At 41.6% G+C, this 17,382-nt stretch overlaps 1 protein-coding gene across 1 annotated transcript in view; it reads left to right on the top strand.

Annotated features, from left to right (window-relative positions):
- The window catches only part of abcc12 (ATP-binding cassette, sub-family C (CFTR/MRP), member 12), an 89,880-nt gene extending 77,553 nt beyond the window's left edge, over positions 1-12,327 (top strand). Inside the window, exons 25-29 of the mRNA XM_080187595.1 lie at positions 1,043-1,202; positions 2,246-2,324; positions 7,444-7,557; positions 11,376-11,540; positions 12,130-12,327. Of these exons, the coding sequence (XP_080043721.1) occupies positions 1,043-1,202; positions 2,246-2,324; positions 7,444-7,557; positions 11,376-11,540; positions 12,130-12,213 (602 nt within the window). The 3' untranslated portion in view covers positions 12,214-12,327. The remainder of the gene's footprint in view (positions 1-1,042; positions 1,203-2,245; positions 2,325-7,443; positions 7,558-11,375; positions 11,541-12,129) is intronic.
- The last annotated feature ends 5,055 nt before the right edge of the window (positions 12,328-17,382 follow it).

The following is a 17,382-nucleotide window of genomic DNA, read 5'->3' as shown; positions in this document are numbered from 1 at the left end:
CTGTCAGTTCCAATTCAGAAAGGTACAGTTTACAATATGCTAAAAATTTGCTTTCTCAAATGGATGTTAAAGATTCCGTAGCTTTATTTCATAGAGGCTCAGGAAAGTTATCCCAATGTCTGGTCAATATTTATCCCTTATGTCTCTGAAAGGAAACATCTGGTCATTATCGCATTACTGTGTATGAAATCTTTTTGTGAGCATACTGATTGCTACACTTCCGATATTATAACAGTGACTGCACTCCGGAAGTACTTAATTAGCAGTAAAGCAATTGAGATGCTATGGGGTTGTGAAGGGCACTACATAAATCTGAGTTCTTTCTTTCTTCCTATTACGGTATTTCTGAAATCCTGGTTACAGTAACAAAAACTAGCATTTTGATAGCATCTTTCTTTAATGTAGTAAAATATCCCGAGCTATTTCACAAGACCGTTAGCAAGCAAAGATTGACACAGAGCCGTAGAGGAGATATTAGAACCACTGACAAAATAGAGGGGTTTGAAGGAATGTCATAAAGAAGGAAAGAGAGGAAGAGTGGCTGAAAAGTTTAAGGAGAGATATCCAAGCTTAGGCAGCTGAGGGCACAGCTATCAAATGGTGGAATAATTAAAATCAGGGATGCATAAGAGGCCAGAATGAAATGAGCGCAAATATCTCAGATGGAGATTCCAGAAGTAGAGAGGGATGAAATCATGTGGTTATGAAAGCAAGGATTTAAAATTGAGATCTGCTTGACCATGAGGCAATGTAGATTGGTGAGCGCAGGTCGGCGGGTGATTTGAAGTGCTATAATATAAACAGTAAAGATTTGGATGACCACAAGTTTACAGAGGGTAGAATATGAGCAGGCAGATAGGTGGTGGCATAGAAAAGTACAGACATCAGAGTGGTATGGATAAGGGAGCTTGTAGAAAGTAATGTTGCATTTTCAAATGATATCACTAAGGGGTATGTGTGGATGAAAAAATGGAGCCTACATTTGTATCACCTCAATAACATATAAACAAACTTCTGAAATATTGGCAGTTTCCTGTTGCAGGCAAGTCATCACTGGGTGTTGCATTGTTCAGACTAGTTGAACCGGTCACAGGGACCATCCTGATTGACAACGTCGATGTTTGCACTATTGCTTTGGAAGATCTGCGGAGTAAACTCTCAGTCATTCCACAGGACCCAGTTCTGTTTGTTGGTACAGTGAGGTAAGAACTCTTCATACATTTCACAATTAGCAGATTTTAATCACATGTTACAGTATTGTTTTATTTTCAATTTGCTCCACATTTCGTCTTTTGGAGCCTTTCCTATGCACTGCATTTCCCTGGAATGTGCAGACATACATTCCCAAGTTTCTAGCCATGCCACTTAGAACCGGCCACCCTGAAGAGCACAAGCAATTGGAGTGCAGGATTTTTGTTCTTGTCCCATCTTGTAGGAAAATTTATAACTTACATTTGGTACCTTCACGTGAGCTGTTACCAATGTACCTACCATTGCGGTGCACACAGTACAATTTAAGAACAAGAAAGTAGAAATAACAGGGAAAGTCAAAAAGTATCATTCGTCAAAAAAGCGGTTGTCATGCAGCCATAATCTAATCAACAAAAGTAATTACTAATAATGAAACTTATTACTTTTCCAGTGGACAATTCGCATGAAGTTATATGTGACACATTTGCATCATTATAGGGCATCAGGATTTTATTAATCAGAGGAAGGTTTCAGTATCCAAGTAGTAAGCACCACATAACCCCAAGTGGAAGAGTTAAACAACTAGCTTCAGAATGCTGTGTCATTCATCTCCTTCCCTTTTAGTAACACAACTAGAAATGTTATAATATTCATACGTTATTGTCACGATTCAAATTCATAAATAGGAATTTATTATAATCAGAGAACACGGAATAAATTTGAAAAAAATTGCAGGTATTTCAACAATATTATCTACTGGCTTTATATGAAACCTAATAGTGTCTCCTCACAGAGCTAGATAGTGTATTTCATTGGCTGAAGTGACAGGATGAGTAATCAATAGCATGACCCATATTCTGTCAAATTGTTTTGTATGAATATTTTACTTTAAATCTTGCACTATTTTGTTTTCAATTCTGGAGTCTTTAACATGCTGATATCCTAGCAACTGCCTTCTTTAAAATAATAGCACCTTACTTCAATTCCATACTCTTTTATACAAATATTGACTTGAATTTATCTCCAATGGATTGAATTCTGTACTCTTCCAAAGGTACAACTTAGACCCTTTTGGGAATTACAAAGAGGATGCAATTTGGGAGGCTCTCGAAAGGACCCGAATGAAAGATATGGTATGCTTAAAACAATTCAAAGACAAAAACACTATGCTCATTAATATTAATAAATCAAGTGATGAAACTCCTGTGGTCTTTTGTTGACAATAGATAATTACTTGCTTTACGCTTTTAACAACAGTCTAATGTTGTAATGTTTAGCAGCACAAAAACTGTTTTCCATAATCACAGCAGTTGTTGCTTTGTAGATTATTTCATCAAGAATTCCAGATGTGCTCAGCCATGTTTTAGCTAGCAGATCCAGTACACTGGTCAAATAATTCAGCTTGATTGTGTGCTTTGGGTGTAAAATGGGGTTCGCACTGTACAAGGACACTTCTACTGTGGGCCATATCAGGCAACATTTCATTAAGGATTTCAATGTGGCAGAAATCTACAAACTAGGGAGGTGGTGATGTGTAATACCAATTTAATCCTTGTGGTGACTTTATCAGTCTGAATGCCCCAGTAACTATCCACTCTCAACTTCACACAATTGAATATGTACTTTTATACTGGAAAGAATGGGCTCCAAGTTCTACACAAAGCCCAGTGCCAAGTTGGTGCCAGCCTCTTCCATGTTCTTTGACAGTGACTTTCTGGCAGTCATGTCAATGCTCCAAGCATTTGTGGTGTGCAAACCCACCCGCATTTTCCTATACTCCACTACATCAAGGTCTTCATCAGAGCACCTGCAGCAGAATGTGTGTGCAATCTCACTCTCTGGTGAGCTGATACCTGTGCAGTTGTTTTCCTTGGCTGCCGAATACTTGAATTCAATGACTCACTATTTCACCTCTAAGTTACCCTTTAAAGTCGACACAATTTTAGTATAGAGCTGATGGCCTGAAATGATGGTGTCTCATTATAGAACATAGAACATTACAGCTCAGTACACTCTATTCTTCCTCTTGCAATTCACCTTCCCAAGCCACTGAAAGGAGAAAGGCACAATGTGGGCTTGTGGAAAGAGGAAGGGGGACAGCATGAGATACAAGCTTAGACCATTTGCAACTTGGAACACAGAAGAGGTTGTCTGCTGGGAGGGAAATGGAATGTGAGAGGGAGGATTAAGTAAGAGCATACCATCTTCTTTGATACTTTTGGCCTATCTTTGACCAGAGATTCAGCCATGCTGCCTAGTAATGGCTAACACTAACTCTTCTATTGAGATGAGGACACACAGCTATGCCTATCCTGGTTAGTTAGCAGATGCTGCTTTTGGCTGTACTGCAGGAGAGAGGAAAGTGTCAGTCTACAGCCCATTCAGTTGATTTGCCTGTCATGATTGAACAGTATCTGCAACTGGGGAGATAGAGATGCGAGGTCTTTCTTTGTTAATTCTTACATAGGATATGGGCATCACTGGCTCAGCCAGTATTTATTTCCCATCCCTAATTACCCTTAAGAAGATGGTGGTGAACCATCTGTTTGAATTGCTGCAGTCCATATTGTGTCAATATACCCACCATGCTGCTGGGAAGGGATTTCCAGGATTTTGACCATGTAACACTGAAGTTCCAAATATAGCATAGACAGTATAGTTTCAAGCCAGGATGATGAGTGGCTTGGAGGGGAACTTCCAGATGGTGGGGCTCCCATGCCTATCCTTCAAGGTGGGTTTGGAACATGCTGTCAAAGGAGCCTTGGTAAAGTTCTGCAGTGTATTGATGGTGGATGGACTGCCATTCAAGTGGGCTGCAGTGGTATGTGTGTGTGGAGAGAGGAAGTTATGAATGTTAGCTATGAGATGTGACTGATGGAAATTGTTGAGTGAGAGATGAGGATGTGGCGCCATAAGCAGTGGGTGAAGTTTATGTTGAAATGTTGAAGATACAATAACTGACCTTGATACCTTATGAAATCGTTGAACTTTTTTTGGTATATTACCCATGTCCTTAGGGCTGCACTGCCCAAACAGTGATCTGTATGTTTGAGTGATCTGGGTTTGTCCAGAGAGTCTCTGGATATCTGTGGGCAGAGTATCTCTCCTTATGTTGATCTCCTGCACCAAGGCCACCAGTACTGTACTGGAGAAGGTTGATGTCTACTATGTTGCGCTACTTTTGTCGCTTTATAGGTCAAAGCCATTTTGGTTAGCACTGCTGCCTCACAGCATCAGGGACCCGGGTTCAATTCTGGTCTTGGGTCACTGTCTGTGTGGAGTTTGCATGTTCTCCCTGTGTCTGTGTGAGTTTCTTCCAGGTGCTCCAGTTTCCTCCCACAGTCCAAAGATGTGTAAGTTAGATGGATTGGCCATGCTAAATTGCCCCTTAATGTCAGGGAGATTAGTAAGGTAAATATGTGGGGTTACAGGGACAAGACCTAGGTAGAGATTGTTGTCGATGCAGGGTAGATGGGCTGAATGGCCTCCTTTTGCACTGTAGGGATTCTATGATTCTATTTATGCAATGAATCACGTCCTTGAGCCAAAATGCACCTCTCCTTGAAAAGCTGCACGTTTCCTTTAAGAAGTTCAGGTTAGCTTCAACTCTTCTGAGTCTCTCAGGATTTGGCATTGCCTGGTCAGAAAACAGTCATTCTACAGGCCACTTAATGCTAGCTACACACTGCAATGAGCAGGCAGCATAAATTTCACATTCCCAGAGCTCACTTTTGGGTCTTAGCCAATATTTCCTCCAGTATTAACTTCAGTTCAAATAGTTTGTCAGATGTTATTTTATAATCTGGTGACAATCAGAGCAATTTGCACAGGATTATGCTTTTAATTCACTTTGTGATGAAATACTCACTTTCCTATCCCTTTACTTTGCTTTCTTTGTACCAAAATAAATGCTTCATCCTTCAGAAAGAATGAGCCTTGAAAGAATAATACCTCCTTCGAAGGAACGTATTGATTTTAGACCAAACTGCAAGAGAACTCAATAGATGTCCCAAAACTGCAAGTGACTACCAGCACTCAGGCTAAAATCAATTAGCTTTGGTCAACACAACTCCAGGAGTGTGCCATTATCCATGTTACAGAAAGATTACCAATAAGGTCAAGTCAACAAAACATTAACAGCGTGCAAGTTGCATTGCTGTCAAACTATATATGTGTTGAGCCCCACTTTATAAATAACAATTATGAAATATATAAATATATAACACAAAGGGCTGAATTGCTTTTTGAAGACCAGCATTTTGCTGCTGTCAGTCAATTAAGACACCTCCTCAGGGCTGTGCACAAAAGCACTGCTGCCATGGGGGAGGGCAATAGGGAAGCCAATCATGATTTGTGGATTGCCCATGAAGGAGGGCAATCTATTTTCCACCCTCCAGAACTCAGTGGAAGTTTGCAGAGTTTACTCAATGGTCTTCCCAAGTAGTGGTGAGCCTTCCTGGCTTGGGAAAAATGATTGTATGAGGACAGAAATGACCCTCAATTGACCACTTAGGTGGATTAATACCTGATGGGCAGGGCATGTCAAAATTGCCCCCCTCCCACTGCCCACCCCCCACAATGCCATGGCAGCACTCGCTTCTGACAATTTCCTCTGCCATACAGTTGGCTCTCTTACCTCCCAGCCCAATCCCAAAGATGGGCAGCACAGTGGCATAACACCAGGTTCGATTCCTAGCTTGGGTCACTGACTGTGGGGAGTCTGCACATCCTCGCCATGTCTGCATGGGTTTCCTCCAGGTACTCTGGTTTCTTCCCACAGTCCAAAAGACGTGCTGGTTAGGTGCATTGGCCATGCTAAATTCTCCCTCACTGTAGCCAAACAGGTGCTGGAGTGTGGCGATTAGGGGATTTTCCCAGTAACTTGATTGTAGTGTTAATGTAAGCTTACTTGTGACACTAATCAATAAAAAAAGTGCTGTGAAAATTCAGCCCTAAGATTATAAAACTTTTATTCTACCATCTAAATCACCAAAATTCTAATAATCAACAGTTGACAAGGTACCGCATGGCAGGTTGTTGCAGAAGGTTAAATCTCATAGGATCCAGGGTAAGGTAGCTAAATGGAAACAAAATTGGTTTGTTGACAGAAGCCCAGAAGGTGGTTGTAGAGGGTTGTTTTTCAAACTGGAGGCCTGTGGCCAGTGGTGTCCCTCAGGGATCAGTGCTGGGTCCATTGTTATTTGTCATTTATATTAATGATCTGGATGAGAATATAGGAAGCATGGTTAGTAAGTTTGCAGAAGTCACCAAGATTGGTGGCATCATGGACAATGAAGAAGGTTATCTTGGTTGCTATGGGATCTTGATCAATTGGGTCGGTGGGCTGACAAATGGCAGATGGAGTTTAATTTAGATAAATGTGAGGTGATGCATTTTGGTAGATTGAACAAGGGCAGGACTTACTCAGTTAATGGTAGGGCGCTGGGGAGAGTTACAGAACAAAGAGGCCTCAGGATACAAGTTCATAGCTCCTTGAAAGTGGAGTCACAGGTGGATAAAGTGGTGAAAGAAGGCATTCAGCATGCTTGGTTTCATTGGTCAGAACATTGAAAACAGGAGTTGGGATGTCTTGTTGAAGTTGTGCAAGACATTGGTAAGGCCGCACTTAGAAATACTGTGTACAGTTCTGGCCACCCTATTATAGAAAGGATATCATTAAACATGAAAGAGTGCAGAAAAGATTTACTAGGTGCCACCGGAACTTGATGGTTTGAGTTATAAGAAGAGACTGGATTTTTTCTGGACCGTAGAAGACTGAGGGATGATCTTACAGAGGTCTATAAAATAATGAAGAGCATAGATCAGCTAGATAGTCAATATCTTTTCCCAAAGGTAGGGGAGTCTAAAACTAGAGAACAAAGGTTTAAGGTGAGAGGGAGAGATACAAAAGTATCCAGAGGGGCAATTTTTTCACACAGAGGGTGGTGAGTGTCTGGAACAGGTTGCCAGAGGTAGGATACAATGTTGTTTTTTTAAAAAGCACTTAGACAGTTACATGGGTAAGATGGGTATGGAAGGATATGGGCCAAATTCAGGCAATTGGGACTAGCTTCAGGGTTTAAAAAAAGGGCGGCATGGACAAGTTGGATCGACGGGCCTGTTTCTATGACTCTAAAGGCATTGATTACATTCTCATGTGCACAGAGTGCGTAAAGATTGTTTTCGCACTTTTATGGAAGAAGGAAACCAATTGTTATCTGTTCATTGTGAAAAAATGATTCTATTTTGAAGATTTCAAAGCTTCCAAAGAAACTGGAGTCAGAAGTAATTGAAAACGGGGAAAATTTTTCTGTTGGAGAACGTCAGCTACTTTGCATGGCAAGAGTGCTTCTGAGAAATTCAAAGGTAAGAAAAAGAAGCTTGAAGTTAGATTTTAACAAAAGGATGAAATGTGTTAAAGGACTAAACAGATGTTCTCAAAAATATCTTAAAATGGACAGTTACTGAAACCAGTTACATTAATCTGGAATAAAAGCAAATTACTGCAGATCTGGAATCTGAAACAAAAACAGAAAATGCTGGAAAATCTCAGCAGGTCTGACAGCATCCGTTGAGAGAGAAGACAGCCAACCTTTCAAACCTATCATCCAAACTAAAAATGTTAGTTCTAATATCTTGTCACAGATGCTGTCAGACCTTAATCTAGAAATTGCATTTTTCTGAGGGCATTGATTTGAAGTAATTGGTATCTGATCCAGAACAATAAATAAAGCACCAACATATGCAGCGCGGATGGTTTGAACCCTGTAAAGATAAAACAAAAACAACTGAAAAAGGATATTCCTCTCTGAAAATCTTATTACGAATGTCAGAACTGCTTCCTCATGTCAAATGAAGCACTTGTTGAAATGTAAACAGGAAATGTTGGATAAACTCAGCAGGTCTGACAGCATCTGTGGAGCGAAACAGTTACCATTTTGGATCTAAATGGCCTTTCTACTGTATTTACTGAACTAAGGTCACTGTTATTATGTAAATAAACTAATTTGTAAAATTAAACTAAGCAAATTGTGTGTTTTCAAGTATTGAAACCAAGTTCTTGTAACATATTACAAAAATCGGTGGACAGGTAGGTATATTGAACAGATAAAATGTGAATATTTGTTATCATACTCATTCCAATTTTCAATAAACATTGTGATCTTTAATTTTTCTTCCACACCATGTACAACCTGGATAGTTAACTGCGTTGTTTGCCTATATTACTACATCAAAATAACTCATTCTTGTCAGGCTCCAGACTCACTTTGTTGGATGATAGAAATGAGGGGTGGAATTTTCAGACCACACTTGCCCTGAGACTGGGAATTCCCGCCCCAGATCAATGGATTTATAAAAGGTCCATTAAATTTTTCACCCTGCCCATGATAATTCTCATGGTGATGGAAGCAGAACAATTACCCCAAGGTATAGATTTAAGTGAGTGTGAATTCATGTTTCTGTTTGAGGGTAAAACTCAGGTTAGATTCATGTTAAACAAAGGTGTTTGCATATATGGGAATTTTTGGTTTCATTTTAACTATGTTTCTATTGTGCTTAGGGAGTTTATGGAGTTAAAGGTAAAGGGAGGTGGGGCAAGAAAATGGGAGGGAGAGGAGGGCGAGAGACTGGGAGGGAGGGGAGGAAGAGAGACTGGGAGGTGAGTGGAGGGGCTGGTCGGATCAGGTTGGGCCAAACTAGGAGGGGGGGTGGTTGTCAGGTAGGTTGAGTTGGGTCTGTGGGGTGGGGCTTTTATCAGGGGGGTGGTTGCATCAAGGAGGGGAGTGCTCTGGAGGAGGTGTGGTCTGGTCCAGCCAAAGTGTTGAGTTGGGTCAGGCTGGGCTGAGAAGGGGGTGGTAAGGGGGAATCTGCTGTGGGGGGGGGGGGGGGGGGGAGGCGGGTGGCGGTGTATGTGTGAAGGATGTCCCATGAGAGGCTGGGTCTGTTTAAATAATTGCTCTGGGGTTGCAAGTTATTTTTTTCTAACTCTTTCAGAGTAACTATCAGGGTAAAGCTGGCAGAATTAGTGGTGGCTCCCAGCCCAGCATAATTGTTCAAGGGAAATTAGCACTTCTAGGCAGTTGCCAGGTAAACTTTTACATGGGAAGTTCCTAGACTCTCGGGGTTTATTATTGGGCCAAGAAGTTATGGGCCATTATAGCAAAATAAATACTTTATAACCTGTCTTAAGAATATAAGAAATAGGAGCAGGAGTAGGCCATCTAGCCCCTCGAGCCTGCCCCGCCATTCAATAAGATCATGGTTGATCTGTCGTGGCTCAGTTCCACATTCCCACCCTCTCCCCATAACCCTTAATCCCCTCTCTTATCAAAAACCCATCAACCCGCGTCTTAAAAATATTGAGCGAGGCAGCCTCCACCACTTCAACGGGCAGAGAATTCCAGAGATTCACCACCCTTTGAGTGAAGAAGTTCTTCCTCAACTCCGTTCTAAACCGCCCCCCCCCCCCTTTATCTTGAGGCTGTGCCCTCTAGTCCTACTGTCCTTTCTGAGCGGGAAGAGCCTCTCCACCTCTATCCTATCCATCCCATTCATCATCTTATATGTCTCAATGAGATCTCCCCTCATTCTTCTAAACTCTAACAAGTACAAGCCTAGTTTATTCAGTCTCTCCTCATAGTTCAACCCCCTCAACTCCGGAATCAGCCTAGTAAACCTCCTCTGCACTCCCTCCAAGGCCAAAATATCCTTGCGTAAGTGCGGCGACCAAAACTGCACACAGTACTCCAGCTGCGGCCTCACCAATGCCCTATACAGCTGCAGCAAGACCTCCCTACTTTTATATTCAATCCCCCTCGCTATGAAGGCCAGCATCCCATTTGCCTTCCTGACCACCTGCTGCACCTGCAGGCTGGGTTTTTGCGACTCATGCACAAGGACCCCGAGGTCCCTCTGCACCGTCGCATGCTGCAGTTTTTTGCCATGTAAGTAATAGTCCTTCCTACCATTATTCCTACCAAAGTGGACAACCTCACATTTGCCAGTTCCTGGCCCATTCGCCCAGCCTATCTAGATCCTTCTGCAGACTCTCCACACCCTCCGCACAATTTGCCGTTCCACCAATCTTGGTGTCATCAGCAAATTTCGACACCATACACTCGGTTCCCTCCTCCAGATCATCTATATAAATGGTAAATAGGTGAGGCCCCAGCACCAACCCCTGGGGCACTCCACTAGTCACCAACCGCCAATTCGAATAGCACCCATTGACCCCCACTCTCTGCCTCCTATTTGACAGCCAATCCTCTATCCACGCTAACACCCTACCCCCAACTCCATGCCCCCTGACCTTCTGTAATAACCTCTTGTGAGGCACCTTGTCAAACGCCTTCTGGAAATCAAGAAACACCACATCCACTGGCTCTCCTCTATCCACCGCCCTAGACACATCCTCATAGAACTACAATAAATTCGTCAGACGCGACTTCCCCTTAACGAAACCGTGCTGCGTCTGCTCTACCAAATAATTCTCCTCAAGATGCCTCACTATTTTCTCCTTGATCACGGATTCTAACATTTTTCCCACAACAGACGTTAAACTAACTGGCCTATAATTCCCCGCCTTTTGCCTGCCACCCTTCTTAAACAACGGCGTAACGTTAGCCGTTTTCCAATCTTCCAGCACTTCCCCGGAATCCAGTGACGTTTGGAAAATAATCACCAAGGCATCCACTATCACCTCCGCCATTTCTTTCAGAACCCTAGGATGCATTCCATCCAGTCCTGGGGACTTGTCCACAATCAGTCCCTCCAGTCTGTCGAGCACCGCCTCACTAGTAACAATAATGTCATTCAGGCCCTCCACTCCTACCATCTTTCCATCGCTAACACCCAGCAAATTATTCACGTCCTCCTCCGTGAAGACCGAAACAAAAAAGTCTTCTCCTTGAAGTCTATGTAATTTGTGAAGATAAGTGGGAGTGATGGAATTGTAGTCACACTTTTCATGTTTAATCATTTTCTTTTGTTGTTAGCAATCCTGTTCACCCACACTTTCTAATAAAAATTAAAAGTTACAGTCTTTTGAGTCATGTTCTATTTTGGGACCTTCCTGTCCAGTGGTATCATAATATTTTTTGTTAATTCTCGAGTAATTGAAGAAGTATTATACAAATGCAATTATTTTCTCTGAAGAAATTCTCTGTGATTAATTTCTCCATTAGATTATCGTTTTAGATGAAGCTACAGCATCCATTGATTCAGAAACTGATTCATTAATCCAACAGACCATCAGGGAAGTGTTTAAACACTGCACAATGCTGACAATTGCACATCGAATAAACACAGTTCTGGAATGTGACAGAATTCTAGTTATGGATAATGGAAAGGTAAACGAATGCCCTGCCGAACATTGCACAAATTCCCTACATGTTTTTGGACACTATCAGTATGTTTCTGCTGCCAGTACCAACACACAACCCAGCATCTGAACAGTTGAAGCTGATGTATCATTGTGTTTAATCATTTGACCATTAGACAGAGACCATTAAACAGAGACCATTTTGACATTAAATTCGATAAAACTCATTTGCAAAGTTTAAAATTGTTCCATCCTATATCTCCATCACAATGGTGTGTATAAATCAAAGTCGTTATTCCTTTAGATAGCAAAAGGCACAATATAAATGGAATCACCATTAGAACACACTGATGGAGCTACTTATATGAAGAGTATAAAATATTAGTAAGTATAAAGACTAACTTCTAACTAAGAACAGCAATATGATGTGATGGTAGTTGTGTTTTCCCTGCCCCATTGGATAGTCAAAGTCTGTCTTTGCTACAATGCTAAAAATGCACAACTCTGGCTGTGACATTATTATTGGCAGCATGACTATACTACCTACTGATTTTCATTAGTCTGTATTTGTGAGATTGCTGATAAGATAATTACAATATTCGGTTATTCTTTTTCAGGCTGTAGAATTTGACAAGCCAGCTGTGCTGGTACAAAATCAGAATTCAATTTTCGCATCCTTGCTGGCTGCTGCAACAAAATGAAGCCATACATATGCAAAGGAAGCCCATATCTGCATCCAGAATTTCTACAGAGAGATACTTTGATTAGATCAGAGAAAGACTGACTCAAATGTTCTTAAATATAAATGGATTTATGAAGCCAAATGCATTTTTTGAAATCGCTACTGTAATAAGCAATGATTTGTATAATCTCATGTTTCAGCCATTGAGAGGTGAAAATAAATTAGCTCCTGGTGTTATCGTCATGATTATACTGAAGTTAAAAACCATTGGGTTTTGTCGTCATTTATTTCAGGAAATAAAACATCAGTGAGTCACTGTACAAAATGCATCTGATCTGTATTATTTTATTGATTGAAATTCCTCATTACAACAGTTGTGCGCAAAGATTGGTTAACACACTGAAATCAGTTATTGCTGGCTTTCTTCTGCATGCTAGAAGGAATTCATGTTACAGTCTGGTCAATATTTCAACGAAAAGGAGGCTGGCAATACTTTACAAGTCCTTCGTATGGATGGTCTGATTTACGCAAATTTTTCTTGCTTGGGTACCCAGACAAGTTACCAGAATAAAGATAGCTATGAGAATGTTTATGCATTAGCACATTTCCAATGATAGTAGTTCAAAAGGCAAATCTTGGAATTCTCAATCCTTATTCATTCAAGTAATACCTGCTCTGCCCAAGACAGCAAGATGTTACAAAAGGTCGTGAATGTAGCCCAATCCATCAGGCAAACCAGCCTCCCATCCATTGATTCTGTCTACACTTCCCGCTGCCTCGGCAAAGCAGCCAGCATAATTAATGACCCCATGCACCCCGGACGTTTTTCTTCCACCTTCTTCCGTCGAGAAAAAGATACCAACCAACTCAAGAACAATTTCTTCCCTGCTGCCATCAGACTTTTGAATGGATTTACCTTGTGTTAAGTTGATCTTTCTCTACACCCTAGCTATGACTGTAACAATACATTCTGCACTCTCTCGTTTCCTGTCCTATCAATGACATGCTTTGTCTGGCAGTGCACAAGAGACTATACTTTTCACTGTATACTCATACATGTGACAATAACAAATCAAGCCAAAAAAAAAGCAAAATCAAATTTTTATTCTTCCAGCCAAAATGAACAACCTTACATTTTCCCACATTATACTCATTATACTCCAACTGTCAGTATTTTGCCCACTCACAACCTATCCCTATCCCTATGCAACCTCTTTATCTCCTCTTCACAATACATTTTCCTATCTATCTCTATGTCATCTGCAAATTCAGTGACCAGACCTTTGCTACTCTCACCTAAGTCACTGATGTAAATTGCAAAAATTTGAGACCCCAGCACGAACTCTGCAGAACTCCACTCTTTACATCCTGCCAATCAGAAGAAGACCCAATTATGCATACTGTCTGTTTGCTACTAGCCAGTCTTCTATCCAGGATAATTTGTTATCCCTTACATCATGAGCTTTTATTTTCGCAATCATCTTTGATGTGACATGTTATCAAATGTCTTCAGGAAATTCAACTATTTAGTGCATGTTACTCCTTCAAAGATCTTGAATAAATTTTCTTTCACAAAACCAATTACCTTGAGTTTTTCTAAGTGCCCAGCTATAATGATGCCTTAATGATAAATTCTAGTACCTTCCTCATGACTGACGTCAATCTAACCAGCCTACAGTTTCCCGCTTTCTGCCTCCCTCAGTTCTTGAATAGAGGAGTTACATTTGCTACTTCCCAGTTTGATGGAACCATTCCAGAATCTAGAGAGTTTTAGAAAATTAACATCAATATATCTACTACTTTATTAGCCACCTCTTCTAAGACCATCTGAATCCAGAGACCTGTCAGCCTACAGTTCCACCAGGCAGGAGTGTGATAGAATACTCTTCACTTGCCAGAGTGAGTGTACCTCCTACAATACTTGACACATTGCAGGTGCAAGTAGCCTGTTTGATTAACACCCCATCCACAAACATTCACCCCCTCCCCCCTTTACTATCATTGCACAGGAGCAGCTGTGTGTACCATCTACAAGATACAGTGCAGGAACTCACTAAGGCTTCTTAGGCAGCACCTTTCAAATCCATGACCACTACCATCTCAAAGGACAAGGACAACAGACACACGGGACACCGCCACCTGGAAGTTATCTTCCAAGTCACTCAATATCCAGACTTAGAAATATATCACTGTTCCTTCATTATTGATGGGCCAAAATTCTGGAACTCCCTCCCTAAGGCAGTGTGGAGTACCTAAACCACATGGACTGCAGTGGTTTAAGAAAAGCAGTTCACCTTCTGAAAGGCAATTAGGGATGGGCAAATAATGCTTAGCTAGCTGGCGTAGCCCTCATCCCTTGAATTATATTTTTAAAAAAACCACAGACAGCAACACTTAATTGGCAGGTGACAGGCATGTCCTTACCTCCACAGAGGAGACAGTGCTCACGATCAGTGCAGAGACCATGACTGAGGACATAAGCAGCAGTGGGGTTGAAAACATTGAAGATGATGGTATGCTCTTACATAATCCTTCTCACATCCAATTTCCTTCTCATCCCACAATTGCTTTCAGTTTACAGGTTACAGATGGTCTAAGCATGCATTTCTGCCTTTCCCTCTCTTCCTCTCACCATTACACTACTTGTGTGCCTTTCACCTTTCAGGTACACCAGACTCACAGGTTGCAGGTTTTGGAAGACAGTGATGATCATACAACACTGACACAGCACAAAATTTTAAAGGATAGCATACAGGTGAAATCAGCATATGGTGAGACATTGGTTGGAAGCACCATGCAGGCAGGGCAGTGGGAAAGAATAGCACAGGTTTCAAATCAGCAGAGGATCAGTTACACATGGGTTCTGCCTTAGAGAACTCATATAAAGTATTCAGTGGGATGACCTACAGAAGAAGGCTAATGGGTATGCCCACTGAAATATTTGTACATTGGCAAAATATCTGTGGTCACAATGAAGGAGCATGGAGGAGACCAGCACCAACTTGACACAGGGCTTTGTGTAGAGCTTTGAGCCCATGCTTTGAACGTGGAGATGGGGGCCAATTCTATGAAGAATGCTTATGGACGCAAACATGATGCAGCATTTGAGGGCTGATATATCAATGTCTGGCTGCTGCCATGGAAGCCTGACTGATGTCATCAAGTCCAGCTTGTTGCCATTGAAGTTCTACCTGCTGTTATCATGGCTGCAGATTCAAGTTAGCAAAGTAGCTTTTCGGGATTAAGCAGTCCAGAATTTGTCTTTCAAAACATTGCTGGGATTGCTGAGGTAAAACCCTGTGGGACTGGCAATGGCAGCTTGACAGCATTCACATCACCAGCATTGTCATTTCGTAAATATCCTTGACGTTGCCAATCAGCAGCCATGCTGGGCTGCCATTGACATGCCAGGATGGTGCAGTCTGAAATCAGGCCTCTCGGGCCAGAGTTGCTCCTGGACTTCCTGCAAAGGTTATCTTCACCTCACTCACTGGAAGTCAACAATGTTCTACCAGCCATGCTGTCACCACAAAGGTGGCACTATATTGAAGCACTGGATAGGTAAAGGTACTTGCAACAGAAGTGGTAAGGAAAAGACAAGGGTGATTAGTTGACTTTTGTATGTAACATTGAATTGTTTGATTGATGAAGTTGCTGTAGAATGCTTACTTTGTGCTATTTCCACATGGTGGCCAGGTCATCATAATAGACATCATAAAAACTTTGCTGCCACATGCGATTTGATCTAGCAGACCACAGGGGTGTTATTCATTAAGGCCCACCTTCTCAACTCGCTCGCCTGAAGTGTGATGATCATCAGTTTAAATCACCGTCAGTCAGCTCTCCCATTCAAAAGGAAGAGCAGCCTATGGTCACCTGGGACTATGGCAACTTTACCTTTAAAAATCACTTATGCTGCCTGAACCACAGTGATGTTGCCCTCCTGTACTTTATACAGTGGTCGTCATGATGTGTTATGGCATAGTGCATGCTGGATAACCTCACTATCCTGAGTGAGAGCCTCGTGACCAGTGGAGAAAAATGGAGGATGGGAGGCAACAACTAACATGTCACATTTCCTGCAAAGCTGTTTGTGATTGGCAACTAGAAACTCCCCAACAGTAACATGCTCACCCTCTTACTTTCCCTTTGTTACTGATTATCAGATACATCAAAGTCAGTCATGAGCCATGTGGTCAACAGATAGCCCTTATCTTACAGAAGTCATTTTCTATTTTGCTGCAGTGAATCAATCAGGATAATGTTGCCAGGATAGAGGGCACTGACCTGCATGAAGCATTGTATTTGGTCACAACCCAGCTGGTTATTTGAGGAGGGGAATCTCTTTCAATTGTAGTACAATTAGAATTTATGTGTGATTCCTGCAAAGCAAGGTGTGCATCAGAAGGAAGTCTGCTGATCTGCTTTAGCAACATTCTCGCTGTGCCTTCAGAGAGGTTGGCAATGGATCTGGAGAAGAGTGAATTGAACCTGAAACATTAATGTTCCGCAGTATTTTGCTTTTATCCCTTTAGATAATATTGGTGGGAGGAATCTTTCAGTTCTTACATATATGTTCACCTATGCGAGGTAAGACATGAAATGTTCTGGTTGAAGATGCAGAGGCTGATATCAAATTTGTGTTTTATGCTAACTGACTATCAACTCTATATTCTTCCAGTACATCATCCCTGCACCTGCATTACTCCTTTTACCATCATGTTATCTGGTGCTGTCAGACCAGAAATGTGTTCACAAGGTGAATGCCATTTTGGACTCAGAAGGACACCCATCTACCAACCAAAATATTGGCACTGTGCAATCAAATCTTGCACCATCATCTCACAGGTTGTAGTCTCAGCCTGATTCTATATAAATTCACTCCAACCTGTAAAGACAGGGGAATTACATTGGAATACACAAAGCTAAATCAGCTCTCTTTTAGTATGTGGATCTCGCAGTCATATGTAATTTCTATATGACCTTCAATGTAGGAACACATCTCAAGGCCCTTCACAGGAGGAACTGTCAAACAAAATTTGACAGTGAGTAACAAAGTTAGTTGGCTAAAAACCTGTCCAAAGTAGGAAGATCCACCTAGAATCTTAGAGGAGGAGAAAAAGTAGAGGGACAGAGATTGAATTTCAGCACTTTACGTGACTTAAAGTATGTTCATCAATAAAGTGTA

The sequence above is a fragment of the Carcharhinus amblyrhynchos genome, chromosome 4 (assembly GCF_965287045.1).
Source record: "Carcharhinus amblyrhynchos chromosome 4, sCarAmb.v2.hapA, whole genome shotgun sequence".
Lineage (NCBI taxonomy): Eukaryota > Metazoa > Chordata > Chondrichthyes > Carcharhiniformes > Carcharhinidae > Carcharhinus > Carcharhinus amblyrhynchos.
The sequence above is the reverse complement of the archived record's forward strand: the minus strand, read 5'-3'. Positions and strand labels throughout refer to the sequence as shown.